This window comes from Scophthalmus maximus, chromosome 12, assembly GCF_022379125.1.
Source record: "Scophthalmus maximus strain ysfricsl-2021 chromosome 12, ASM2237912v1, whole genome shotgun sequence".
Lineage (NCBI taxonomy): Eukaryota > Metazoa > Chordata > Actinopteri > Pleuronectiformes > Scophthalmidae > Scophthalmus > Scophthalmus maximus.
The window spans coordinates 25027941-25055000 of NC_061526.1; the positions used below are offsets into that span (position 1 = coordinate 25027941).

Sequence of the window (27060 nt, forward strand, 5' to 3'; positions counted from 1 at the left end):
AGAAATAATAATAAATCCAATTATTGGAACACAAAAAAACCAACCTAAAAATCAAAAAAAAAAACACTTATGGGAATCAAATAATAAAAAGGAATATTACAATTTTAAAAACGATGACGACACCGAAAAATTAAACAAAGCCAATACTGAACCACAACAAAATACTACAAAATAAGGGGACACATGGTACTGCATGCAAGTAATATGACGAAGTAGAGAGTTGCAGCGGACGGGCGTCGGCCAGTGCACTGCCTTTGATTCCCCGCCTACACCAGAATCAGAACCGATTCACCACTCTGTCAGAACCGATGGATATGGGGTGGAAGCAAACCGGAACATCGCAGATGAACTGGGGGGTCTCATCGTGATAATTTTCCACACCTAACAAATTCATTTCATTTCTAGTATACTTACCTTACCCGTTGATTATGCTTACCTTACCCACTGACATGGGACATTTTCATGATGGCTGGACTCTGGTCCGACGTGGCGGACGCCGCCGTCGGGACCGCCAGCCGTTCGGTCCTTCGGGAGACATGTTCAGATTCCTAACCCTAACCCACATCTGATTTGGTGAATGTGTTTTTATATTTTATGATGATATGATATTAAAATAGACACAAAACATATTTATTAAATATTAAAAAGGTTGATGAGGGTTAGTTGAAAACAGCTCAGACGCAAACATGTTTACAAGTTAATCTCGTAAAAAACTCACAGGATGAATGTGGAAAACAGTCATTCAGGCAGGAAAGACAAAAAACAGGAAATGTCAAATCAGCTGATCTTAGGTCACAGAGTGAAAACAAACTGGACAAAGAACAAAGGAAGTAATGACAGCTGAAGGTTGATTAGTGAAGCAGGTGTGAGGAGATCAGGTGACCAGGTGTGACCAGGTGTGACCAAGTGTGAGGACACATGAGGCAGACAGGTGCGTGGTAGACGATGGGAGAAATATAGTATGGTAGAATTAAAAGGGTTTCATAGTTTAACAGACTGTGGGAAATAAAAGGAAAGAAAAGATGATGATATCTTCCTCTCAGTTTTAATGAGTTTGTCTCTGTGGGAACTGATGTTCTCAAACAGGAAGTGATTAGCTCTGTAATTCCAACAGAAAAAAACTAAACACAAACTTCCTGTTAAAACACAAACTACAGATTTTATTTCTTCTTCAAACAACAAACACTTCCTGTTTGTTCTGAGTCACATGTTCACAAGAAGAACAACTGGAAAGAACAGATCTGAGGTTCTGTGTCGACTAATAATGTTCATTGATTACATACAATATTCATTATGAAACAAGACATTTATCCTATACATTTACATGGAAGTCTCCCTCTGTCTCTGTCTCTGTCCCTCCCTCCCTCCCTCCCTCTCTCTCTCTCTCTCTCTCTCGTCCTCCCTCTCTCTCTCTCTATCTCCCTCGCTCTCTCTCTCTGTCTGTACTCTGGCAGGTGATGAAGACTATGATGAAGGTGATGAAGATGAAGGCGTGACCTCTCTTGACCTCTGTCTGTACTCTGGCAGGTGATGAAGACTATGATGAAGGTGATGAAGATGAAGGCATGACCTCCCTTGACCTCTGTCTGTACTCTGGCAGGTGATGAAGGATCCAAGCAGCTGGAATCAACATCGCAGCAGAAAAAACCAACATGACGAAGAAACTTTGCTGGTGGAGATACAAAACAATTATTAATTATTACAAACAATGATCAATGAACTGTTCAGTGTGAGTGATGACATCACACATTAACAGTCTGACGTCACTTCAGCTTCTCTTCATCAGTTTGATCATCGTCAGACATAAGACTCTCAACAGTAAACTTGATCACTTCTGTTTATTTACGTTGGTTATTAAACTGACTTTACATTTTCATAAATATGTTGAGTGGTTCTTTGTTTAGTTGTTTGATCACATCATTTACATTTCACTTTGTAGAAAGTCACTTTAAATGTTGCCTGAACCAAACTGACCTGCAGTTGTCAGCGTTTCTTTTTGTATCATATTAACAACTTAATTTATGGATCTGACGATGTTGCTTGTAATTAAGAACTCATCTCTTCAACATGAACAAGCTCGGAACCGGAGAATTAGTGACACAGTTGATATCGACGTCATGGTTCAGGATCAAGACGACAGGTTGAGTCAAACCAGATAAAGGAAACATATCGTGGGTTTGTGGGAATCTCTTTGTAGCACAGGCCCAAGAACCTGGACCTGATTTATATAAACCAGGAACTAAAACCTTAATTTATGAACCACTTTGGTTCAGTCGGTTTCACAAACTCACCGTAGCTCCGATCTTGTTTCTCGCAGGTTTGCTGTAAATCTTCTTCCTCGTCTGCGTCAGGATTTGTTTTGGGACGAGTCAAAGTCAACACAGAAACGTTTCCCACCATCATCAGCCTCTGGACCGAGTTCACCATCATCATCCAGAAGCACACGACTGATTCTGATTGGCTGATGATTATTCCCAGTTTGTTCCCAGTTTGACTTCACCGTCGGTTTGAGGCTTAAGAAAGACTGAGGCTGGGCATGGATAATCAGAGGAGGAGGGGGGGGGGGGGGCAGTGGGAGGAGGAGAGAGGGGCAGGAGGGGGGGTGAGAGGGGGGAGGAGAGAGGGAGGGGCAGGAGGTGGGGGGTAGGGTTACAGGAGCAGGGGGCGGAGTGTGGATCGTTGTTCTAATAAAACATCATATTTATTTGTTACTTCAGCTATTCAGACTGAACTCAATAAATTTATTATAACATAATAACTAAATCTCTAAAATGAGAACTTGAAGCAATTTTTGCCTCTTTGCCAAATGTTGTCTCTTGATATTCTTGCACTTTTGAGTGAAATTGTAAACTGTGTCGATTATTTAATTTTGCCACAGCAACCATTTTATGAAAGCAACAGCTCACTTCAGTCCGTGATATCACAAAATTATATCACAGTGAAGTGGGCAACGTGTGATATAATATATACATACCGTCATATCACGGTCTGTCGAGCTGTTGATTAATTATTCTACAAGACACAAACATTATATTTTCATTCTTCTGTTCCTGCATCCCTGTAAATTACTGAATAAATTTGAATATTACTCTTCACGATAAATAGACTTCATTCTTCACTTGCATTTAAATTATATGAATAATCATTTATGCAAAAACAGATACAATATTTTTCAAAGAAAATAAACTCAATAAATTGACTTTTTAAAACAAACAAACTTTGTCGTTGCTTGTTTTTATTTTTCAATTTGACGACATGGTAGCAACTGATACGTTTCTCACCGATGCGACCATCAACCAATGAGAAGCGAGTACGAAACTGGACCAATCAAATTTGGAGAATTAATTCTGGTTGCACAGGATTGGCTCAGAACGGAAACTGTCCTGCGGGACAGAGTGAGAGATGCTCAGTCAGAGGAGAAATTAGAGACGGTGAAGAAGACTGGAGGAGACAGACACTGACTGGAGACAGGTGAAGAAGACCGGAGGACAAAGACACTGACCGGAGAAAGGTGAAGAAGACCAGAGGACAGAGGCACTGTATAAAGAGTATATAAAGAGTAAAGAGTAAAAAAAATGATTTAAGTCAGATCAACTCCTGTATTAGATTATTATTGATTATTATTATCAGATTATTATTGTTGTATTAAAATGTAAGAAGAACTTTAATGATGTCACTTCTCAACAAAGTTATATATAATTATGACATATTTTTTCTTTAACCTGTAAAAATAATCTTCATATTTTATGAACTTCACTTTTATTTTTTCAATAAAAATCTTCGTGTCACATGTGGTGACGTCAAAGGTTCAAAACTTTCTCCTGATGTAGAAAAACTCAAGCTAAGTAAAAATACCACAACATTGTACAGTAGTTGATGATCACATGTTTTAGTTTGTTTATTTCAGATCTGATTTGTGACATCAGAAATATTTTAAACCAAACTGAATAGATTTTAAATGTGAAGACATCATGTGATCATGTGTTTATGTTCAGACTCCTCAAAGTTTCATGTTTGATCTTTTTATTACTAATCTGTTATGAGTGTTTTATTCTCTGTTCTCTTCATCTGCTCACTGTAAACATCTGTTTATTATTACTATGGATGACAGTCATTCATCATTTCATAATAATTTAATAAATAATAATTAATAAAGGGAATGAAGATAAATAACCCCTAATCTTTTTAATGGCTCAAACAATTACATTGATTACATTTAAAAAATTGTAATAAGCCAATTGTCCTTATACAAAGATGAGTTTCATTCTTAAGTTCACCAGAGGGGAATCTACATGTTTACGCATGTACAACAGTAAACACACACACACACACACACACACACACACACAAATACACACACACACACACACTCTCGTCACCTTCGTCTTCTTGTAAACGTGTCCATCGTTGGAACCTTCCTAATTTATATTTCCTGCCTCAACTGGTTCAACGAGTTCAACAAGTTCAGACTGAATTTTTGTTTTTAGTTTAAAAAGTCTGAACTTGTTTCAGTGACAGACTCAGAATCTGTTTGATCGACTGTTCATGAAAAGAAGGAACATTTCTGCATCTTATTTCATTTTTAAATGTGATCTTCAATGAATGTAGACGTTGTAGTTTATTGACATAAACACATGATTTATTTCAGCTCGATCAGTCGCTGGTGTTTGACGCGTGATGTCATATTGTTGAGACTCTTTTTCCAGATCATGGAGATTTTTATTTTATTATATACTGTTATATATTGTCATACTGTTGTATACTATTATATATTGTTATATACTGTTGTATACTATTATATATTGTTACATAATGTTATATAGTGAGGGAGGAGGAGGAGCTACACCCAGTCAGCTTCACATATTAACACACAATCCTTCATAAAACTATAATGTGGACCAGAAAGAAATCCAATCAGTTCACAATCTGAACAAATACATTCAAAGTTTCAAACCTTTATGAACACCTGTGTCTTTCTGTCTGCAGCATCATCGTGGACAACATCGACAGTAACAAAGATGGATTCATCACCGAGGACGAACTGAAGGTTATGATCCGAGACGCTCAGAAGAAACACACAAGCAAACAAGTCGAGCGTCAGTGGAACGATTCCGACGTGAACAATGACAGTCTGATCGGCTGGTACCGGTTTAAGAACGTCACGTACGGCAGTTATATGGGTAAACTAAAAACTTATTAAAGACATGTCAAACACCAGCGACATCTCAGATCAATTCGAATTGATCCTCTGATCAGTTCTCTGGTTACCTCTGATAGACAACCCTCAGATAGAAGCAGAATATAACTTTACCCACATGATGCTGAGGGATGAGAGAAGGCTTCAGAGTCGCAGACAGGAACAGAGATTCATCAGCAGACAAACTCCAGTTCACGGCTTTTCTTTATCCTGAAAGTTACGAACACATGCAGGACGTCGTGGTGCAGGTGAGAGTGATGTCACTGAGAGTTATGATGTCACTGAATCATGATCATACTAAATGTCATACATATACATTTATTCTCCAATTCAAACATGTCACAGGAAACGATAGACGACATCAACAAAAGCGGAGACGGTTTCATTGACCTGAACGAGTACATCGGTACAAGGGGGGTTAGGGGGCAGGGGTGAGGAGTCAAGGGGGTTAGGGGGTAGGGGTGAGGAGTCAAGGAGGTAGAGGTGAGGAGTCAAGGGGGTTAGGGGGTAGGGGTGAGGAGTCAAGGAGGTAGAGGTGAGGAGTCAAGGGGGTAGAGGTGAGGAGTCAAGGGGGTAGGGTGAGGAGTCAAGGGGAAGGGGTGAGGAGACAAGGAGGTAGAGGTGAGGAGTCAAGGGGAAGGGGTGAGGAGACAAGGAGGTAGAGGTTGAGGAGTCAAGGGGGTAGAGGTGAGGAGTCAAGGAGGTAGAGGTGAGGAGTCAAGGGGGTAGAGGTGAGGAGTCAAGGGGGTAGGGGTGAGGAGTCAAGGGGAAGGGGTGAGGAGACAAGGAGGTAGAGGTGAGGAGTCAAGGGGGTAGAGGTGAGGAGTCAAGGAGGTAGAGGTGAGGAGTCAAGGGGGTAGAGGTGAGGAGTCAAGGGGGTAGGGGTGAGGAGTCAAGGGGAAGGGGTGAGGAGACAAGGAGGTAGAGGTGAGGAGTCAAGGGGAAGGGGTGAGGAGTCAAGGGGGTAGGGGTGAGGAGTCAAGGGGAAGGGGTGAGGAGTCAAGGGGGTTGGGGTGAGGAGTCAAGGGGGTAGAGGTGAGGAGTCAAGGGGGTAGAGGTGAGGAGTCAAGGGGGTAGGGGTGAGGAGTCAAGGGGAAGGGGTGAGGAGACAAGGAGGTAGAGGTGAGGAGTCAAGGGGAAGGGGTGAGGAGACAAGTGGGTAGGGGTTAGGAGTTAGGGGGGTAGGGGTGAGGAGACAAGGGGGTAGGGGTTAGGAGTTAGGGGGATAGGGGTGAGGAGACAAGGGGAAGGGGTGAGGAGACAAGGAGGTAGAGGTGAGGAGTCAAGGGGGTAGAGGTGAGGAGTCAAGGGGGTAGGGGTGAGGAGTCAAGGGGAAGGGGTGAGGAGACAAGGAGGTAGAGGTGAGGAGTCAAGGGGAAGGGGTGAGGAGTCAAGGAGGTAGAGGTGAGGAGTCAAGGGGGTAGAGGTGAGGAGTCAAGGGGGTAGGGGTGAGGAGTTAGGGGGGTAGGGGTGAGGAGACAAGGGGGTAGGGGTTAGGAGTTAGGGGGGTAGGGGTGAGGAGACAAGGGGAAGGGGTGAGGAGACAAGGAGGTAGAGGTGAGGAGTCAAGGGGGTAGAGGTGAGGAGTCAAGGGGGTAGGGGTGAGGAGTCAAGGGGAAGGGGTGAGGAGACAAGGAGGTAGAGGTGAGGAGTCAAGGGGAAGGGGTGAGGAGTCAAGGAGGTAGAGGTGAGGAGTCAAGGGGGTAGAGGTGAGGAGTCAAGGGGGTAGGGGTGAGGAGTCAAGGGGAAGGGGTGAGGAGACAAGGAGGTAGAGGTGAGGAGTCAAGGGGAAGGGGTGAGGAGTCAAGAGGGTAGGGGTGAGGAGTCAAGGGGAAGGGGTGAGGAGTCAAGGGGGTAGGGGTGAGGAGTCAAGGGGGTAGAGGTGAGGAGTCAAGGGGGTAGGGGTGAGGAGTCAAGGGGAAGGGGTGAGGAGACAAGGAGGTAGAGGTGAGGAGTCAAGGGGAAGGGGTGAGGAGACAAGTGGGTAGGGGTTAGGAGTTAGGGGGGTAGGGGTGAGGAGACAAGGGGGTAGGGGTTAGGAGTTAGGGGGGTAGGGGTGAGGAGACAAGGGGAAGGGGTGAGGAGACAAGGAGGTAGAGGTGAGGAGTCAAGGGGGTAGAGGTGAGGAGTCAAGGGGGTAGGGGTGAGGAGTCAAGGGGAAGGGGTGAGGAGACAAGGAGGTAGAGGTGAGGAGTCAAGGGGAAGGGGTGAGGAGTCAAGGAGGTAGAGGTGAGGAGTCAAGGGGGTAGAGGTGAGGAGTCAAGGGGGTAGGGGTGAGGAGTCAAGGGGAAGGGGTGAGGAGACAAGGAGGTAGAGGTGAGGAGTCAAGGGGAAGGGGTGAGGAGTCAAGGGGGTAGGGGTGAGGAGTCAAGGGGAAGGGGTGAGGAGTCAAGGGGGTAGGGGTGAGGAGTCAAGGGGTAGAGGTGAGGAGTCAAGGGGGTAGGGGTGAGGAGTCAAGGGGAAGGGGTGAGGAGACAAGGAGGTAGAGGTGAGGAGTCAAGGGGGTAGAGGTGAGGAGTCAAGAGGTAGAGGTGAGGAGTCAAGGGGGTAGAGGTGAGGAGTCAAGGGGGTAGGGGTGAGGAGTCAAGGGGAAGGGGTGAGGAGACAAGGGGGTAGGGGTTAGGAGTTAGGGGGGTAGGGGTGAGGAGTCAAGGGGAAGGGGTGAGGAGACAAGGAGGTAGAGGTGAGGAGTCAAGGGGGTAGAGGTGAAGAGTCAAGGAGGTAGAGGTGAGGAGTCAAGGGGGTAGAGGTGAGGAGTCAAGGGGGTAGGGGTGAGGAGTCAAGGGGAAGGGGTGAGGAGACAAGGAGGTAGAGGTGAGGAGTCAAGGGGAAGGGGTGAGGAGACAAGGGGTAGGGGTTAGGAGTTAGGGGGGTAGGGGTGAGGAGACAAGGGGGTAGGGGTGAGGAGTCAAGGGGAAGGGGTGAGGAGTCAAGGGGGTAGGGGTGAGGAGTCAAGGGGGTAGAGGTGAGGAGTCAAGGGGTAGGGGTGAGGAGTCAAGGGGAAGGGGTGAGGAGACAAGGAGGTAGAGGTGAGGAGTCAAGGGGGTAGAGGTGAGGAGTCAAGGAGGTAGAGGTGAGGAGTCAAGGGGGTAGAGGTGAGGAGTCAAGGAGGTAGAGGTGAGGAGTCAAGGGGGTAGAGGTGAGGAGTCAAGGGAAGGGGTGAGGAGACAAGGAGGTAGAGGTGAGGAGTCAAGGGGAAGGGGTGAGGAGACAAGGGGGTAGGGGTTAGGAGTTAGGGGGGTAGGGTTGAGGAGACAAGGGGGTAGGGGTGAGGAGTCAAGGGGAAGGGGTGAGGAGTCAAGGGGGTAGGGGTGAGGAGTCAAGGGGGTAGAGGTGAGGAGTCAAGGGGGTAGGGGTGAGGAGTCAAGGGGAAGGGGTGAGGAGACAAGGAGGTATAGGTGAGGAGTCAAGGGGGTAGAGGTGAGGAGTCAAGGAGGTAGAGGTGAGGAGTCAAGGGGGTAGAGGTGAGGAGTCAAGGAGGTAGAGGTGAGGAGTCAAGGGGGTAGAGGTGAGGAGTCAAGGGGAAGGGGTGAGGAGACAAGGAGGTAGAGGTGAGGAGTCAAGGGGAAGGGGTGAGGAGACAAGGGGGTAGGGGTTAGGAGTTAGGGGGGTAGGGGTGAGGAGTCAAGGGGAAGGGGTGAGGAGACAAGGAGGTAGAGGTGCGGAGTCAAGGGGGTAGAGGTGAGGAGTTAGGGGGTAGGGGTGAGGAGACAAGGGGGTAGGGGTGAGGAGTTAGGGGGGTAGGGGTGAGGAGACAAGGGGGTAGGGGTGAGGAGTTAGGGGGTGGGGCTGAGGAGTCAAGGGGGTAGGGGTGAGGAGTTAGGGGGTGGGGCTGAGGAGTCAAGGGGGTAGGGGTGAGGAGTTGGTGGGTTAGGGTTAGGGATTTGGAAGTAGGGGTAGAGTTAGGGTTAGGGTTAGGGGTTTGGGTTAGATGTGTTTAGGGTTAAAGATTTCAAGAGCTCACAGTGTGAATCAGATTCTCCTCAAATCTGATTACTAATCCATCTGCAGGTGATATGCCCATCGGCAGAGGACAATGTAAAAGATCCAGATTGGGTGGAGACAGAACGTCAGCAGTTCTCAGAGCTCAGAGACAAAGACAAAGACGGGAAGATGGACAGACAGGAAACTATGGAGTGGATTCTTCCATCTGATTCCATACACGCTGAATTTGGTGCCAAACACCTGCTGAGCGAGTTTGACACCAACTAAGTAACATAATTATCATTTATCAGTTGGAATTAACTCCCATGTTCACTTGTTAAACACCACTTGTTTTTTTTTTGTGTATGTCCAGGATGGAAACTGAAGCGATACTTCATGAGTTTGATCTTTTATTGTGTTTACTTTGTGTTTTCAGTGGTTCATGAATCTGAACATTTATTCTTTATTTTTCTGCTGATCAGTTTGATGATTTTTTTTTATAATGACATCAAACTCACTAATCTTTTACGAAGAGACTCATGGATTTGATTTAATATATTAAAGTCAAAGTTGCAGGAGACAAGATAAATTTTATTTCACTGTAAAACTGATTCAAACCAGTTTGTTGAAAAGTTTCAGGTGTTCCTGCCCTTTAAGACAACATTTTTTTAAATATGACATTATAATTTTACATGTGTAAATGCCCTGAAAGAAAAACAGAACAAAAACCATTGGAATATTTTTTTATTAAACTTTGTTTTGCATTCATCTAAAAACTTGTTCTACATTAAAATAAACATCAGCTGCTGTTTTTGTATTTAACAAAGTCGGACTTGTGTGAAGAATTTTTCCTCCTGTCAGTTTGATTTTGTTCTAAATTTTAATTAACTGTGGAAACTGAAGAAACTTCTGTCTTTGAAGAGACTTCAGATGATTCGTCCATTTTCTTTCCAAACACTGTTTCCATGATGCAGGAGTTAAACTGAGGAGCAGAGAAACGACAACAAGGATTTGAGCTCATCCTTTGTTCAACCAACTACACAGACACACAACAAAACACAACCAGTAACACACACAACGTTACACACATTCAAACACAAAATTACATGTTACTTGTCCAAAGACACGACACATCTCAGTTTCAATATCGCATGATGTTCAGGACATTAATCAGGAACAAAGGACAGAGGTCTGATAAAGAAAGATCAGATTCTTCTTTTTCACTTTTTACTGACGAATCTTCAGTAAGAAACAGAAATTACAAAAAAAATTAAACTGAACTTTAATGAATCACAAAGACACACTACTGCTTTTTAAATGTGGAGCAGAAACACGAGGATAAAATAATATGATGTCCATCTGTCTGTCCACCTGTCTGTCTTCTGACTGTCTTATGTCCACCGTCCTGTGTCCTGTCCACCTGTCTGTCCACTTGTCTGTCTTCTTTACATCTGTCTGTCTTCTGTCCACCTTCCTGTCTCCTGTCCACCTGTCTGTCTTTTTAACATCTGTCTGTCCTCTGCTAGCGTCAGCCTTTACCGTGGAGCTCTCACCTGTTTGTTCATGAAGGCGTAGATTAATGGGTTGTAGACACAAGAGCTCTTGGAGAAAAACGCTGGGATGGTGACGAAGCGATAATCTTTGCTTTTATCTGAAGAGTAGGCGAAGTAAAGAGCAGCGAGAGCGTAGGGACCGTAACAGGAGAGGAAGGAACACACCATCATGATGATCATCCTGGATACTTCCTTCTCTGCCTTCTGGGTGGAGACAGACTCCGTCTGCTGGGCGGCGACCTGAGCTCAATAAAACACCAGACACAAGAGCGGGAGGTTCACTCACTTGTTTTTGACCAATGTTCTGTTCATGGGTCTATTTAGAGACTATTATGATTTTATACTCAATATCATAATACGATTAAATGATTTTTTTATCTTGTAAATATTTCAATAGCAGGGTTAGGGTAACCACAGGGTGAAGCTCACTGTGAGCCGAGTGGGTTAGATGGTATATCATGATATATTTACATATCTATTTATATAGATCTTTTCTAGTCCTATCGACACAAAGCTCTTTACAGAACAAGTCACATTCACACATTCATGCAGAGCTTCTATATACAGCTGGTCTTCAGTACTGCACAGCCCTCAGGTACAGGTTACAGTTAAGTGTCTTGGCCAAGGACGCTTCAGCACTTGGACTGGAGGAAGCAGGGATCGAACTATCAACCTTCTGGTTAGCGGACAACAGGCTCTAAGCCACGGCCGTAAGACTACACCCCAGTGGACATCATGAACAGTTAGAACTCTTTCACACCTTGTGTGGTCCAGAAGGTTAGACAGAATACCAGGTGTGAGATGTTCCTCACACCTACAGATTAGAAGAGGTGGGTCTGGGTCCACATCAAATCATGGTTCGGTTCGTTGCTGTGTGAAAACCCTTTTTGTGTATTTCAGACTGTCGGAGCAATTACAGGAAGTTGTGACGCATAAAATAATAGAAGAAGAAAAAGAAGCGGAAGAGAAAGAAAAATGAGCCTTGGTAACACATGGGGGAGGACACGAAATCTTTCATTACAGTCTTCACCTCCGCCGATACAACGTTTGAATGACAAGAGCGAAGTAGTGTCGAGTTCTGCGCCGGACGTCAGTGATTCTGGTAATAAAACACGATGAAAACTGACTGGATCAAATATAAACTAAGAAACAAAGACAGGAACCTTGATTGATTGATTTTTAAACTCACAGCTCTAAGGGAGCTCAGTAATTGGGAGTAGGAGAAGACAATGATGGAGAGCGGAACGATGAAGCAGGTCACCATCAGGAAGATTACGTAGCTGCTGCAGTGAAAGTCCTCGTTGTGCGTGTACCAGTCAGGACCACAGGAGCAGCCCAGACCCTCAGGGATGTACCTGAACACATGACACGTTCAGGTGGATAGTGTTCAATACATCACAATGTGAGGACCTCTCTCTCAGGTGTTACCTGCTCCACCCGAAGAAAGGTGGGACGGAACAGCTGATCCCCATGAACCAGGTGAAGGTGACAGCAGCCACAGCATGATTACTGCCAAACCTAAAGGATCCGAATGGTTTACAGATGACCAGGTATCGTTCAAAAGACAGGACGGCCAACGACCAGGAAGTCACCAGACCTGAAGAGTAGACAGAAACATCACAGTTTGCCTGCTGCAAACATAACATAAAGCAACATAAAACTTTCAACTGACTGAATTTACCTGCTATTGACCCCATGGCAGCCTCCAGTGCACACATGGTGGAACCCAGGAAGTAGTAACCCCACATGGACGAGACAAACACCTGGCTGACCGAGAAGACAACGAAGATGAATCCTGCGAAGGAGATGTTGACGAGGATGTAGTTGAGAGGGACTCGCAGCTTCTTGTACTTGAGCGTCACGAACAGAACGATAAAGTTTAAAGGAGTTCCAACAAACAGGACAAAGCCCATAAAGAGGGTTTGCAGGTGAAAGGCCCATTGAGGGGCCAGGTAATACTGGGGCCCATCGAAGGGGCTCACGTTAGAAATGTTCTCATACAGGTGGAAGTGTTTCCCCATTGTGAACCTCAGCTTTCTACCACCTGGAAGATTTCAGCATGTTTATATACCCTCATAAACTACTTACACCAAAGATTTGGCTGCAAGGATTTTTCCAAAGTTTTAGGATTAAGATCGTCACATTTCACGTCTGTCCGAACTCAGAGGAGGTTAATCTGCTTACAGGCAGAACAGTCACTGTCAAAACACACAGAGATCAGCCAGAGTTTATATAAAAAACACATGGTAAAACTAGTAAACTATATAAACTAGGTGTTTTAATATAACTCACAGTTTCTATTAAAACACATAGTTTATATAATAATACAGAGTTTATATAGAATCTCGTAGTTGTTCTTGTTCTTGGCAATTATATGTCTTTATTGTTGTAATGTCTTTTAGCTGTCTAATGTATTTATGTTTTTATGCCTCAGATAACTGACACTTATAAATGTGGTAATATATTGTTGTCTGAACCCTCAATATAATGACAATAAAGCTACTTTGAAACTTTGAAACATAGAGTTTATATGAAAATAGAGTTTGTATTAAAACACACAAATCCCATTTAATCTAACGTTTAATTAATCTGCTGTTTAACAGTTATTATGGATCGTTACCTGTCTAGAGAGTCAGGTTTAGGGTTCTTGATTCTCAGCCAACCTGTGTGTCGTTAAGGTCACCTGTGTGTGGTTAAGGTCACCTGTGGGTCGTTAGGGTCACCTGTGTGTCGTTAAGGTCACCTGTGTGTCGTTAAGGTCACCTGTGGGTCGTTAAATAAATAAATTAATAAATAAATACATTTTATTGATAGTGCCCTTTTCATAAAAAGATCTCAAAGGGTCAAGGTCACCTGTGGGTCGTCACGTTCACCTGTGTGTCGTTAGGGTCACATGAAGTTCAAAGATTGGTCATAGGGCATTGATCTGGGGTCAGCTCCTTTGACAGAAGTGTAGGTTTGTTAATTAGGAGGGTATCTCCAGATGATTGATCAGAAAATGATTATTCATCATATGATGTCATATGACGATTATAAACCACTAAGATCCAAAAACCAGGAAGGGTTAGGGTTAGACATCACAATCAAGTCAAGTCAGACGATGATGTCATATTGTGCAGATATATATTCTCAGCTCATTTAGATTTACCATCCTTCATCATATACATAACTTGGTGACGTCATTATGGGATGACATCATTAGAATATAAAGCGTTGTTATCGTAAATGCAGCGTCGCCTCTCTGATGCTTTTCATTATTTACTTTGCATCAAAAATTCATTTTCTATAATTAAGAAATTGAAGAAAGGAAAAGTGAAGATTTATTTTTATGAATCAGATTTTCTCTAAAAGGAAAGTTTTGAAATGAGTTCTGTTGAAATGTTGTTTTTTAATGAGCTGCATAAGAGTTAGGGTTATGGAACAGACGTGTTCACACTGATTGATCCAGATTCATATCACTGCAGAGTTAAATGGTCATTATTTAACTGTTATGAATGAAACTTTATTTACACAGATTCAAAACTTGAACTAATCATTTTCTCATTGTTTTTTAGGGTTAGGGAATCTGCAGTGTCTCTGTGACTTCACATTTAATCCGGATGTTTCAGAATTACCTGAGCAGCTCGTCTTCGTCCGTCTTCTATAATCCTCCATCGTCTTCGTCCATCTTCTATAATCCTCCAAACATCAACACAAACTCAGATTAGACTCCTGAACTCTCCACATCTCCGACTAATCTGGTCTGAAACTAGCAAAGGTTAATCTGAGGAGGTGGATGAAGACAGAAATCTCTTTTTAGAAAGCATCGTATGCTCTTTCACTCCTTCACTCCTCTGCTCCTTCACTTCTCTGCTCCTTCACATCTCTGATCCTTCACTCCTTCACTTCTCTGCTCCTTCATTCGGGTTAGATGATGGATGATGGATGGACAGATGGACTCCCCACAGGATATAATAATAAGAAATTTTATATGACCTGTAATTTTATAGATCATTGAGTCGTCTCAATCAGTTTTAGGACTCGACTGATGAAATGAGGCAGAGTTTCACAAAAGGGGTGGAAAGTATTTTAAAAGACATAAAATAAATGTTATTGATGTGACATGGTATCAGCTCTGTGACCTCACAGTAAAGTTCTGACGTCACATTTTCACCCAGAGATTTCCTCTGGAGACTGGTCGGTGAATGTGGTATATATTATATATAATAGGTATATAATGGTTTGTCATTAATATAAATATGAACTTATCTGTTATTTGATGTAAAATTATCACTTAAGTTTTGTATCAACATCCTCATGCTGACATAAAAAATAAACTGTGAAGAGTAAAAATACAGATTGATCGTTTTCATTCGGGTTTGAGTTCAGACATATCTTTTCTTCAGTAAACCACAGAGCGCAGAGAACTGACAAAGATCTATAGTCAGAAAAACTTAAACCTTCTTTTAAATTGAGTCTTAAAGAAAAGTGTCCTGTGGCCATAACCCGGTTAAATTAACATATTTTTAGGGGAGTTCTGAATTCAACTCTTCCATCATGACAGAGCGGAACTAATGTCCCTGTCTGTGTTTCCAGTCGGGATAGAATCACTGTTGCACGCGGGAACCCTGTGCGAGATGGCGGTCGATGCTCAGGCCGTGTAGGACTCTGTCGGATCCGCCGTGTTGGTTACATTTCTGCCTTATATCATCTTTGCCTCTGACCCAAGTTATGGAGGGGGGCAAACCGAACCTGACCCTCGTCTACCAGGCGGTCCAAGCCCTGTACCACGACCCGGACCCGGCCGGGAAGGAGCGAGCCTCGGTGTGGCTCGGAGAGCTCCAGAGATCGGTGAGAAAATGGGAGAGCCCGTGGGACCGGAGGGTGGAAGACGGAGGGTTCCGAGGTGGTCCGGGGGTTTTAGTGAGGTCCAACCGGGCCGGAGTTTTCATGTTTACCTGCTTTTAATACACCTGGAGAAGTGAAGTGCGCAGTCTCAGAGGAGGCGCAGGTTCCCGTTAGCATCACAGCTAAGCTAAGCTAGCTAAATGAATGGATTCAAACACAAGCCTTTAGCTTCGTGTTAGCGCGATTAGCTGCTGTCGGGTATTAAGTTCACTTCGAACTCTGTGGTTTCAGCTACAGCGCGTTTCTGTGCGACCGATCATTGTCTGTGAATCAGACTGTCTAGTTTCACAGGCCCGTTCTGCAGCATTCTGCTCTGTTAGCATGTTAGCATGACTGGTAGCACTGTTACGGCAAAGTTTAGTCTCTGACGTCATGCAACTGGTTACGTCATGTGACGTATGAGACCACTGTTTTCCTCAGGATGTAGAATCATGATCATCTTTCTTCACTCGGGACTGTGTGATGTAACCAGGTAGTTGGCCTCAGTGGGGTGTGGTCCGTGTTCCTGTCTGTTCCTGTCTGTCACCGTGTGTTCCTGTCTCTTATCATATGTTCCTTTCTGTCACCGTCTGTTACCATATATTCACTGTCTGTTAAAGTCTGTAACAGTCTGTTAAAGTCTGTAACAGACTGTTTCACTGACTCTTACCGTCTGTTAAATTCTGTTAAAGTCTGTGCACTGTCTGTTACAGTCTGTTACCGCCTGTTCCTGTCTGTTACCATATGTTTACTGTCTGTTTAAGTCTGTTGCTCTCTGTTCCTGACTGTTAGTGATTCCTACCGTCTGTTATCATGTGTTTACTGTGTTAAATTAATTTGCTGTCTGTTCCTGACTGTTACAGTCTGTTACTGTGTTACATCTGTTACCATATGTTCACTGTTTGTTTCAGTCTGTTACTCTCTGTTGCTGTCTGTTACTCTCTGTTACTGACTCTTACCGTCTGTTAACATATCTGTTACAGTCTGTTCCTGTCTGTTACAGTCTGTTACAGTCAGTCGCTGTCTGTTACTGACTCTTACCATCTGTTAACATATGTTTACTGTCTGTTATAGTCTGTTACTGTCTGTTACAGTCAGTCGCTGTCTGTCGTTGTCTGTTGCTGTCTGTTTCTGTCTGTTCCTCTCTGTTCCTCTCTGTTCACTGACTGTTACTGTGAGTTTATCATGTCTTTGATTTAAGTTAATGTAAGATTCATTAAATGAATCAGCCCCCACATAGCCCGGCCCCCTCTACTGCACAGTGTTTTCATTGATCAGCCACACACACACATGCACACGCACACACACACACACACAGTGTAACATATTGATCAGTGATCAGCTGTATCATGAGGCTCAGCTCACTGGTTGATATGAGAAGAAACAGTGACGCCTGCAGGTCAGTTTACTTCTAGTCACATGATCCATATGATCACATGACCAGAAGTCGGTCTGACGATAAAGTGTCAATAATCAGATCACATTGATCACTGATGATGATGATGATGTTTGATTTGATCATGTTTTGTTCCATAACTTTAAATAGAGCTCAGTTTCCTTTACTTCACCTGACAACTCAGGTGTTATCTACGTGTCTGAGTGATGTCATGCAGCGACCATCTCAGACATGTGTAATGACATCACTTCCTGTCCCTCAGATGTATGCATGGGAGATCTCAGACCAGCTGCTGCAGCTCAAACAGGATGTGGAGTCGTGTTATTTTGCTGCTCAGACGATGAAGATGAAGATCCAGACCTCCTTCTACGAGCTTCCTCCTGAGACCCACAATGCACTGCGAGACTCTCTGCTGACCCACATACAGAACCTCAAAGACCTGTCCCCCATCATTGTCACACAGGTAAAACAGATCACCTGGGTCCTGGTTGTAAAACGGAACCAGAACCACAAAACAAAAACACTTCCTTTTAGATTGATGTTGTTGTCACCTCATGTCACCATATGACGCCTCGCGTCAAATTACGTCGCTTCACGAAGCCTCGCGTCACCTCATGTTGCCTCATGCCGCCTAATGTTGCCTAATGTTTCCTCATGTCGCCTCATGTCGCCTCGCGTCGCCTAATGTTGCCGATGTTCCCTAATGTTGCCCCATGTCGCCTCGCGGCGCCTCACGTCATCTCACAGTTGAAACGTTCTGTGACTGAAGTTGTCTCTTAGTTCGTCATGAACATGTTGTTAAGTCATCTACAGATCTTATTGGCTGATTGATGTCTTTTCTGTCAGCTGGCTTTAGCGATTGCAGATCTTGCTCTTCAGATGGCGTCTTGGAAAGGATGTGTTCACACGCTCATAGAAAAGTAAGAAATCATGCGATTATTTAACTTTTTCAGTTTGAAGTAAACTAATAAGTACTTAAAGTAATAAAGTAATAAGTAATTAAACAACATAGGTCGTTTCCCAGTTATGTGTTTCTGACTCACCCGTCCACGACTCCGCCTCCTCTCAGGTACAACAATGACATCAGCTCCATGCCCTTCCTGGTGGAGATCCTCACTGTGCTGCCAGAGGAAGTTCACAGTCGATCTCTACGAATCGGAGCCAATCGGAGGACGGAAATCATCGAGGATCTGGCTTATTACTCCGGCACCGTGGTCACTCTGCTGGTCTGTTTGTTGTCTTTGTTCGCTCCTCTGACGCCCCCTACTGGTTTAAAAGGTTAAGTTTCAGATTGACCTCTGATGGCCCCTGCTAGGTTAAAGTGTTAGGTTTCAGATTGACCTCTGATGACCTCTGAGGACCCCTTAGGATCCCTGCTGGTTGAGACTCTGGACCATAGTTTCACATCTGTCAGTGTTTGCTGCATTCAAACAAACTGAACTATAGTTTACTGCCGTGGAGATGAAATATTCAACAGGCTCATTTATCAATCTGAAATAGAGAAAATAAAAAAGTCATATTTTAAAGACTTAAAAAAACTTTTCACTTTTCTGTAACGTTCAGATTTTTTAATGGTTGATTCTAACTTTATCTTTTGTCTGATTCTTTTTAAATGAGTATTGAATAAGTATTGATCGGCCTTTATGATTCTGATGATAACAGCTGGTTTATTGGATCAGCTCTCTGGATAATGATTGAAATGAGACAATGGATTTATATAAACAAATAAGAATATATTAATAGATCAAACCAGAATTGATCAGACCGTTGAACCTAAGAGATCAGGTGATGATTCTGATCTGATCCGTCACCATCCTCATGTTAAATTCTGTTTGTGTTTGATTTCAGACGACGTGTGTGGAGAAGACGGGAGACGATGAGAAGATGCTCATCAAAGTGTTTCGCTGTCTGGGCAGCTGGTTCAACTTGGGAGTCCTGGACAGTAACTTCATGGCCAACAACCAGCTGCTCATGGTTCTCTTCCAAGTCCTGGTACAGTCCAACATGTTGTTGTCTTATACTCACTGGCGGCACCTGCTTCCTGGTTACACAGGACAGGAGATGTCTATAGTTTCTAGCTGCCCAGTTTAAAAAGTGAAAAATCATAAAACAAAAAAAACAATCTCAGGTATTGTCCCCACAGCAAAGGGATCAAACCTCCACCAACCTTCACGAGGCAGCATCGGACTGCGTCTGCTCTGCTCTCTATGCCATAGAAAATGTGGACACCAACATGGCATTAGCTCTGCAGCTCTTCCAGGGCGTCCTGACGCTGGAGACGGCCTATCACATGGCTGTAGCCCGAGAAGACCTTGACAAGTGAGGACACGCAGGAAACGCTTTTTGATTGTTGATCACTGGACTGTCGGCATGTTTCAGCCACATGAATGTTTGATTTGTGTTGTCAGAGTGCTCAACTACTGCAGGATCTTCACCGAACTCTGTGAGACGTTTTTAGAGACGACAGTCAGGAGTCCAGGTCAGGGCATGGGTGACCTGAGGACACTGGAACTGCTGCTGATCTGTGCAGGACACCCGCAGTACGAGGTAGGAGCACAACCTACATTACAATGAACAAACGGAACACCTGTGATGATGTATGAACATAACACCTGTGTTATGAGGTACGAACGTAACACCTGCAGCTCAAGGTACGAAGTAATACCTGCATTACAAGGAACAAACGTAACACCTGCAGTTTGAGGTACGAACGTAACACCTGTGTTACGAGGTACGAACGTAACACCTGTGTTACGAGGTACGAATGTAACACCTGCAATATAAGGAACAAACATAACACCTGCAGTTCGAGGTACGAACGTAACACTGACCGCCTTAAACTTCACATTATAATTCCAGTCTGTATCTGATTTCCTTTACTTCTGGTTTTAATTTGCACCCTGTTCTAGTTTGTTGAAATCTTTAGCTTAATATTCTGGTCTTTGTTCTGGTCTTTGTGATCCAGGTGGTGGAGATTTCCTTTAACTTCTGGTACCGCCTCGGAGAACATTTGTATAAAATAAATGATGCAGCGCTTCACACCATCTTCAGACCGTACATCCAGAGGCTTCTGCACTGTTTGGCTCGACACTGTCAACTCGATCCAGACCATGTGAGTCCAGATCAAGTTTACACTGACCCCCTTTGATGAAATCTTGAACCTGGACTTATACAGTCATTTAGATTAAAAACATTTTGACTGTAATACTGATTCACCAAGTGCTGTAGATAAAAAAAGTATAATTATTCCCAACCTTCAGTGTAAAGTTATTTTGACCTGACAGGAGGGAATCCCGGAAGACACGGATGATTTCGGAGAGTTCAGGATGAGAGTCTCTGACCTGGTTAAAGACGTCATTTTTCTTGTTGGATCCATGGAGTGTTTCTCTCAGGTAATCCCCATTTGAATATTTCAACTGACGCGTTTGGTTTAACGCTAACTTAACAACACTTTGTTTTCACTGATATTCTCTTTTAAAAAGCGGTTCTGCTTGTTCTCAGTTGTATTCCACGTTAAAAGAGGGGAACCCCCCCTGGGAGGTGACGGAAGCCGTTCTCTTCATCATGGCTGCAATTGCAAAAAGTGTTGATCCGTGAGTATCTGTTTAGAGCCGTTCATCGCCTGAAACATTCCCATTCTCTTTAAATTCAGTTTGTACTCTGTTACGTTTCAGAGAAAACAACCCGACGCTGTCCGAGGTGCTCCAGCAGGTGGTGTTACTCCCTGAAAATGTCCACATGGCGGTTCGATACACGAGCATCGAGCTGGTCGGAGAGATGAGCGAGGTCGTCGACAGAAACCCCAGATTCCTCGGTCAGTCAATGTGTCTTTGTGCTTCAGATGGATTTCTGATCTGATTACAGATACTGCAGATATTCAGGTTTAGTCAGGTTCCACTCCAGGAAGATTGTTTCCTGTGAGTCCTGTCAGCTCCTCACTCTGACTTTCATTCTGTTGTACTTCCTGTCAGACCCGGTGTTGAACTACCTGATGAAAGGCCTAAGAGAGAAACCTCTGGCGTCAGCAGCGGCAAAGTCGATCCACAACATCTGTTCAGTCTGCAGAGATCACATGGCTCAACACTTCCAGGGTCTGCTGGACATCGCCCGCGCCCTCGACTCCTTCGCCCTGTCCACAGAGGCAGCTGTAGGACTGCTCAAAGGTACATCACCACACCTGTAGTGACATCGCCACACCTGTAGTGACAGCATCAGTCTTTCCCCCTTTACCCTTAGTGAAACAGGGAAATGTTTCAGAAACTAGATCAACTCAATCACAACAGAACAGTTTAGAATCTGTCTGTAGAGACAGTGAAGTCAAACAAGGCTTATAAAATCCAAAAGATGAGTAACTCTTACTCAGGAACATTGATCACAACAGAACTAACTCTGATCACAACAGAACTAACACTGATCACAACAGAACTCATCGTCTGCAGAGACAAACTGAACCTGACACAAAAGAGACGGTTCAAAAGAAAACGCCAATTTCAGAAAAGTAAATAAACTCTATAATAGTTTGAATCAAAATGCACAAGAGCAGATCAAGGTACATTCTCACCTGCGATGTTTACCTGTGCAGGTAAATACACCAGGTTATGATGTCACACATGTATGTTTTCACCTGTGATGTTTACCTGTGCAGGTACAGCTCTGGTCCTGGCTCGTCTTCCTCTGGAGAAAATCGCAGAATGTCTCAGTGACCTTTGTGCTGTTCAAGTATTGGCTCTGAAAAAGGTCAGTGACTCGATCTCATGTGTGTTAATGTTAATGTCATAATGTGTTTGTTTGTTAATGTGTAAATGTTAATGTGTTAATGTGTTTGTTTGTAAATGTTAATGTGTTTACATTGTTTCAGCTTCTGACAGAAGAATCTACAAACGGTAAATCAGCTGATCCGACCGTGTGGCTCGATAGACTGGCTGTTATCTTCAGGTGAGTTTACCTGTTTCTTACGTCAAACTTTATTTATATGATCAAACACTGAAGCTGTTTCTTTTCCTCAGACACACAAACCCCATCGTGGAGAACGGACAGACTCACCCGTGTCAGAAGGTCATTCAGGAGGTAAAACACCTGACTCACCTGTCGCACATAAAGTTTTATTAACACGCGTTACCTGTAGATCACGTGTTGTGTGTGTGTCATGTGACCTGTGACCTACAGATCTGGCCTGTGCTGTCGGACACTCTGAACACTCATCAGGCCGACAACAGGATTGTGGAGCGATGCTGTCGTTGTCTCAGGTTTGCTGTGAGATGTGTTGGGAAAGGCTCCGCCTCCCTGCTGCAGCCACTCGTCACTCAGGTGAGACACACCTGGTTAATCACTCCAGTGGTAGACCTCTGACAGATTGACTTGTTATTGATCAGGTGATAAAAATAAATTAACATTTTTTTTCTGGTGTTAACGACCTTTATTAATAATTATAATACATCATATATATATAGCGCTTTTCCAAGTGCACAAAGACGCTTAATCTACCTGCTCACCTGTGTTCTGATTGGACGTTGGTTGTGATCAGATGGTGAGTGTGTACCAGGTGTATCCACACTCTTGCTTCCTGTACCTGGGCAGTATCCTGGTGGACGAGTACGGGATGGAGGAGGGCTGCAGGCAGGGGTTGCTCGACATGTTACAGGTAACAAAGCACCTGACCAGGAAGTGAATAACTGTGACTGTAACTGATGATGATGATGATGACGACGACGGTGACCTCCTCTTCCTCCTCAGGCTCTGTGTATGCCGACCTTCCAGCTGCTCGAGCAGCCGAACGGTTTAAGGAATCATCCCGACACTGTGGACGACCTGTTCAGACTGGCCACCAGGTGAGTCACATGGTCACTTCCTGTTTACACACTGAGGGTTAAGTCGTCTGACTCCTGTTCTCTAAGTGTGTGTGTGTGTGTGTGTGTGTGTGTGTGTGTGTGTGTGTGTGTGTGTGTGTGTGTGTGTGTGTGTGTGTGTGTGTGTGTGTGTGTGTGTGTGTGTGTGTGTGTGTGTGTGTGTGTGTGTGTGTGTGTGTGTGTGTGTGTGTGTGTGTGTGTGTCCGCGCTCAGGTTTGTGCAGAGGAGTCCTGTCACTCTGCTCAGCAGCAGCATCATCATTCACATCATCCAGTGTGCGATAGCTGCCGCCTCATTGGACCACCGAGACGCCAACTGCAGCGTCATGAAGTTTGTCCGTGACCTCATCCACACGGGAGTGGCCAACGACGTGAGTGGTCAAAGTTTAAGGATGTCGGCCTCATGTTTCCTGATATGTTACAATATGAAACCGTTCATTTTACAGAATAATCAGAGGTTGGAATGATGTAATTACTTAGGTTGTCCAGCAGAGTGAGTCTCAGCTCTTCACTTTAGTTCCAGTGATTTTCTTTTTAACCTTTATTTGTACAGGTCATTGAGACATATTCATACAAGTGACATAATGATTGTTACATCACAAACACGACTCGTCTCTCTGCAGCACGAGGATGACTTTGAGGTGAGGAAGCAGCTGATTGGTCAGGCCATGGAGCAGCACGGGCAGCAGCTCGTCACTCAGCTCATGCACTCGTGTTGTTTCTGTCTGCCGCCGTACACGCTGCCCGACGTGGCCGAAGTGCTGTGGGAGGTCATGGTGTTCGACAGACCAGTGAGTAAACACCTGATCAGGTGCGTCAGTCCGGTGGCTCCAGTGGTTCCTGACTGTTGTGTGACCTCTGTGGTTTCAGACGTTCTGTCGCTGGTTAGAAAACGCTCTGAAAGGTTTACCAAAGGAGACGACAGGAGGAGCCGTGACCGTCACTCACAAACAGCTGACTGACTTCCACAAACAGGTCACCAGGTGAGAGGCTGCACGTCAATAACACCTACATCGTCAACTTCCAGTCTCAAGTCTGACAAGGCTTCAGGTCGTTGACCTCATGATGCTCCGGGGCGGTTTGACCATGAAGTCATTTGGAATAGTTACCCTAACACTTCAACACAACACTAAACTAAATTACACAACACTAGACTACACTGCTACTCTGTAACAGTTCATGAAACATAGACAAGACAGGAAACAATTTGGAGCTCGGTTATGGGTTCGGACATGAGAGATTTCTGTTGAGACTCGTGTTCGAAGGTGGAATGCAGAAAAAATGACAGCGAGTTCAGACTTATCGTGACATCAGGTGAATCACACCTGAGCTTCACTGGGGTATGATCAGATTTTAACTGTAAAGCAACACATGGATAAACGGGTTTAATCTTTGTTATGAACTGAAAATATCTATGACACGTGACACATGACAAACAAACAGGTGAAGGTGTCAATCTTTTCTAAATTTCTGTTTCTTCTCTTCAGTGCTGAGGAGTGTAAACAGGTGTGTTGGGCCATCAGAGAGTTCACCAGACTGTTCCGATAGCTGCAGCCTTCACACCACACCAGGTAACTGTTCACACCAGGTGACTGTTCACATCAGGTGCACTATGTTGTATATTTATATAGTAGATTCATGTTGTATATTTATATCCTAGATGCATGTCATATATTTATGTCGTAGATTCATGTCGTATCTATTATAATGTCAAATGTTCACATCAGACGACGTTTCAGCTCAAGGATGTATAATGTTTCCAACTGTTGAATCCGAGTGTCGTGTTTCGTCTTCAGGTTAAATGTTTTGTTGACCAACGCTCAGAGGTGACGACAAAAAGCTGCGCCTGCAGACGAGGATCCAAAGGGACGAGATGAAGGTGATGAAAATGGTGGTGGTGGTGAAGAAAGAGGACTTTAATGTGAAACAGGATGAATGACTCGGACGGACAGAGTGAGGTCCTCCCCCCGACCTCTGACCTCACCTGAGCTCACCTGCAGCAGGTGTCAGGACCGGGAGGAGTTCACTAAGTGAACTGATGCAGAATCAGAGGACGTGCCTGGTCAACAGTTTTTAAGAGATTTATTTTTGGGACTTTGGTCGTGATGTTTTTTGTCCGTGCCATTAGAAGAGCCAAAAAATTTCCCATGATGCTCTTGGCTGAGCGGCTGCCCGAGGAGGCGTAATGCTGGAGGATTTGGCGTCACCTTTGACCTTTTTAACTTTGGTTGAATTTTAGTTGTTTTTCCACAAAGTGAGACAGAGTGAACTCTGAGAGACTGACACTATGACATCATCGGTGATGTAGCCTTGTTGTAAACAATAAAACAACTGAAACAACAAACTGATGCTTCAAGATTTTAATGTTTATGTTTCACTTATTTCTATGATCATAATGACCCGGATCGACCACCGGAGGCAGGATTGAGCTGTTATCAAGTTAATATAATAGAGGAGACATCTGTTATGATGACACACTTTATTATTTTACAGCTGTAGAGATTATTGTCCATGTGACAACAGCTGTTGGTCACACTGAGACCAGAACCAATCAGATTCTAGAGGGTTAGGGTTAGGGTTCTGAGTATGAACAGCTGCAGGAAAACAGGTCTGAGCTCAAATTATTTTAATCTGTCACCGTCTGATGAAGGCTAACAGACGAAGTCACTGCAGCCCTCTGGGTAATGTGATGTCATCATTACACCTGTGGAGACCCCATCTGCTGGGAGTTCTGGTCAAACTGGTTCCTGTTTGTTACCTGATACACTGACCTTAACTGGAGCAGAAGCACTTCCTGTCCTGACCCTCAAAACTTTGACTGCTTTATGAAATGGAAAAAAAATGAAAATGATCGCCACATTTATAACTTCCGATTTTTCATAATCCAAAACACTGGTTTTCTTTTTCACCAGCAGTTGAGTGTTTGTCCTGATGGTGGCACTCAAGATTACAATTATAACGAGAAATATAAAGAGTTGATATGGAAATTTGGCCTTCAAGACATTTATCTGTTCTTTAAATATTTCAAAAATAAACTGCAACTAACAATTATTTTCATGTCAATCAATAAACCTTTATTGTTATTACTTAATAATTCAATGTCAGCTAATAGTGTGACCATCAAAACCAACTGCAGTTTGAAGATGTCATCTTTAAATGTTTTCATTTTTGTTAATATTATAAAGAAATATAAACGTGCTGATGGATTTAAATCTGTTGTGTCTCAGTTCACTGATCATCATTTTGTTACACAACATAATATTGAAAAATGATTTTATTGAAATCTTGAACACTCAAACTAACTGTGGTCATTGAATGTGACGGAGGCTCGTACACAGGAAACACGCTGAGCTGAGATCAGCTGATGATCCAAACTTGTTTTAACATGTTGGAACTTTTTCTTTCAATAATCTGTCATCACAGCTGAGTTTAGTTTTGAACAATCAATAATCTGAAATCTGGAGAATCTATCAGAGCATCGACCTGCGTTAATTATAGGACCAGTCCAAAGGTCAATACAAACACCTGGAGAGGGTCTCCGAAAGGAAATGGATCCACCGTTAGTCTCAGGTCCTGAACCTCCATGAGTCTCTAATCTGATTATCAGGACTTCAGAGTCCTGGAGTTCAGGGCAAACTGGTCGTTGTGAGTCTGCTAGATGTGTTTATGGGGGGGGGGGGTCCAAGGCCCCTGGTTGTGTTGATCAGGATACATTGGGGGTCCAGGGCCCCTGGATTTGTTGGCTCTGCAGAAGCCTCTGTAGTTCTTTAAACTGCTCCACCGTCTGATCCTTCACGTCAGGGTTTGAGATCTGTAATCGGATGCTGTCTGTGGACCAGCTGAGTTCTCCAGAGAACATCTCAGTCAGAATCCGAGCCACTACGGGAACCACCTGAGGACAGGAACCATAACCACAATATGAACCATTTTCAACACCCAAAATAATTAAATGTGCAGGAAGTTGTAGGTCCTAATGAAAAAGTTGCTGCAGGAATCTTTCCAACATTTCGCTGAAACGCCCCCTGTTGGTCGCGTGTTGCCCTCTGACCTGGACGATGATGAGTTTCTTCTCTTTGGGCTTCTTGTCGGGCCAGTCCTCCCCAAAGCAGAAGTAGATCTCAAAAGGCGGAGGGTTCGGAGCTTCACCTTTATGGAACAGGATCAGTCCTATGGACAGAAGATTTATTTTAACTCAAGGCTCAGAAGTGGAACTGAAAGTATTTGGACATCGGAGGCTTTAAACTCGTCACCTTGCAGGAAGTCATTCAGGCTGAACACT

General features: G+C 44.0%; 4 protein-coding genes and 1 long non-coding RNA gene across 7 annotated transcripts in view; 2 read left to right on the forward strand and 3 right to left on the reverse strand.

The window, feature by feature from the left end:
• Positions 1–1139: 1139 nt before the first annotated feature.
• On the reverse strand, positions 1140–2528 carry LOC124850868. Its single transcript, XR_007031925.1, has 2 exons — positions 2292–2528; positions 1140–1669 (listed from the first exon to the last, which is right to left on the reverse strand). It is a non-coding gene; the product is annotated as an uncharacterized LOC124850868 (long non-coding RNA).
• Positions 2529–3789: 1261 nt separating this feature from the next.
• LOC124850864 (calumenin-A-like) lies at positions 3790–9409 on the forward strand. Its single transcript, XM_047336368.1, is given in 6 exon segments — positions 3790–3794; positions 4987–5180; positions 5278–5339; positions 5341–5445; positions 5543–5603; positions 9228–9409. Coding segments are annotated over 6 exon segments (609 nt in total).
• Positions 9410–9888: 479 nt separating this feature from the next.
• LOC124850821 (putative violet-sensitive opsin) lies at positions 9889–15713 on the reverse strand. 3 transcript variants are annotated; one of them, XM_047336094.1, is made up of 7 exons: positions 15612–15713; positions 14289–14352; positions 12356–12469; positions 12103–12271; positions 11864–12029; positions 10675–10914; positions 9889–10103 (listed from the first exon to the last, which is right to left on the reverse strand). In XM_047336094.1, the coding sequence occupies exons 2-7, from the start codon at positions 14326–14328 to the stop codon at positions 10002–10004; spliced, it is 831 nt and encodes a 276-aa protein (XP_047192050.1). In that variant the 5' UTR covers positions 14329–14352; positions 15612–15713; the 3' UTR covers positions 9889–10001. The 3 variants fall into 3 exon arrangements, with proteins under 3 accessions (XP_047192050.1, XP_047192051.1, XP_047192049.1); XM_047336095.1 differs by lacking the exon at positions 15612–15713 and having other exon boundaries at positions 14289–14545; XM_047336093.1 differs by lacking the exons at positions 14289–14352; positions 15612–15713 and having other exon boundaries at positions 12356–12697.
• Positions 15256–25125, forward strand: LOC124850819 (transportin-3). Its single transcript, XM_047336091.1, has 23 exons — positions 15256–15504; positions 17199–17399; positions 17783–17856; positions 18006–18162; positions 18785–18928; positions 19080–19255; positions 19345–19483; positions 19902–20048; positions 20221–20328; positions 20438–20529; positions 20611–20750; positions 20908–21099; positions 21582–21673; positions 21795–21871; positions 21943–22003; positions 22103–22243; positions 22461–22577; positions 22670–22764; positions 22996–23152; positions 23405–23572; positions 23652–23764; positions 24269–24352; positions 24578–25125. The coding sequence occupies exons 1-22, from the start codon at positions 15301–15303 to the stop codon at positions 24327–24329; spliced, it is 2856 nt and encodes a 951-aa protein (XP_047192047.1). The 5' UTR covers positions 15256–15300; the 3' UTR covers positions 24330–24352; positions 24578–25125.
• A 912-nt stretch (positions 25126–26037) lies between these two features.
• The window catches only part of LOC124850820 (interferon regulatory factor 5-like), a 4268-nt gene continuing 3245 nt past the window's right edge, over positions 26038–27060 (reverse strand). Inside the window, exons 7-9 of the mRNA XM_047336092.1 lie at positions 27032–27060; positions 26830–26948; positions 26038–26673 (exon numbers count right to left, since the gene is read on the reverse strand). The exon at positions 27032–27060 is cut by the window's right edge and continues 361 nt beyond it. Of these exons, the coding sequence (XP_047192048.1) occupies positions 26485–26673; positions 26830–26948; positions 27032–27060 (337 nt within the window). The 3' untranslated portion in view covers positions 26038–26484. The remainder of the gene's footprint in view (positions 26674–26829; positions 26949–27031) is intronic.

Coding starts and splice junctions, on each gene's coding strand:
- LOC124850819 (XM_047336091.1), top strand. CDS start 15,301: ATGCTCAGGCCGTGTAGGACTCTGTCGGATCCGCCGTGTTGGTTACAT. Junction 17,400..17,782: donor CCCCCATCATTGTCACACAG/GTAAAACAGATC, acceptor CTTTTCTGTCAG/CTGGCTTTAGCGATTGCAGA. Junction 23,153..23,404: donor ACACGGGAGTGGCCAACGAC/GTGAGTGGTCAA, acceptor GTCTCTCTGCAG/CACGAGGATGACTTTGAGGT.
- LOC124850821 (XM_047336093.1), bottom strand. CDS start 12,695: ATGGGGAAACACTTCCACCTGTATGAGAACATTTCTAACGTGAGCCCC. Junction 12,272..12,355: donor TGCCATGGGGTCAATAGCAG/GTAAATTCAGTC, acceptor TCTACTCTTCAG/GTCTGGTGACTTCCTGGTCG. Junction 10,104..10,674: donor ACGCCTTCATGAACAAACAG/GTGAGAGCTCCA, acceptor TCTGCTCCTCAG/TTTAACTCCTGCATCATGGA.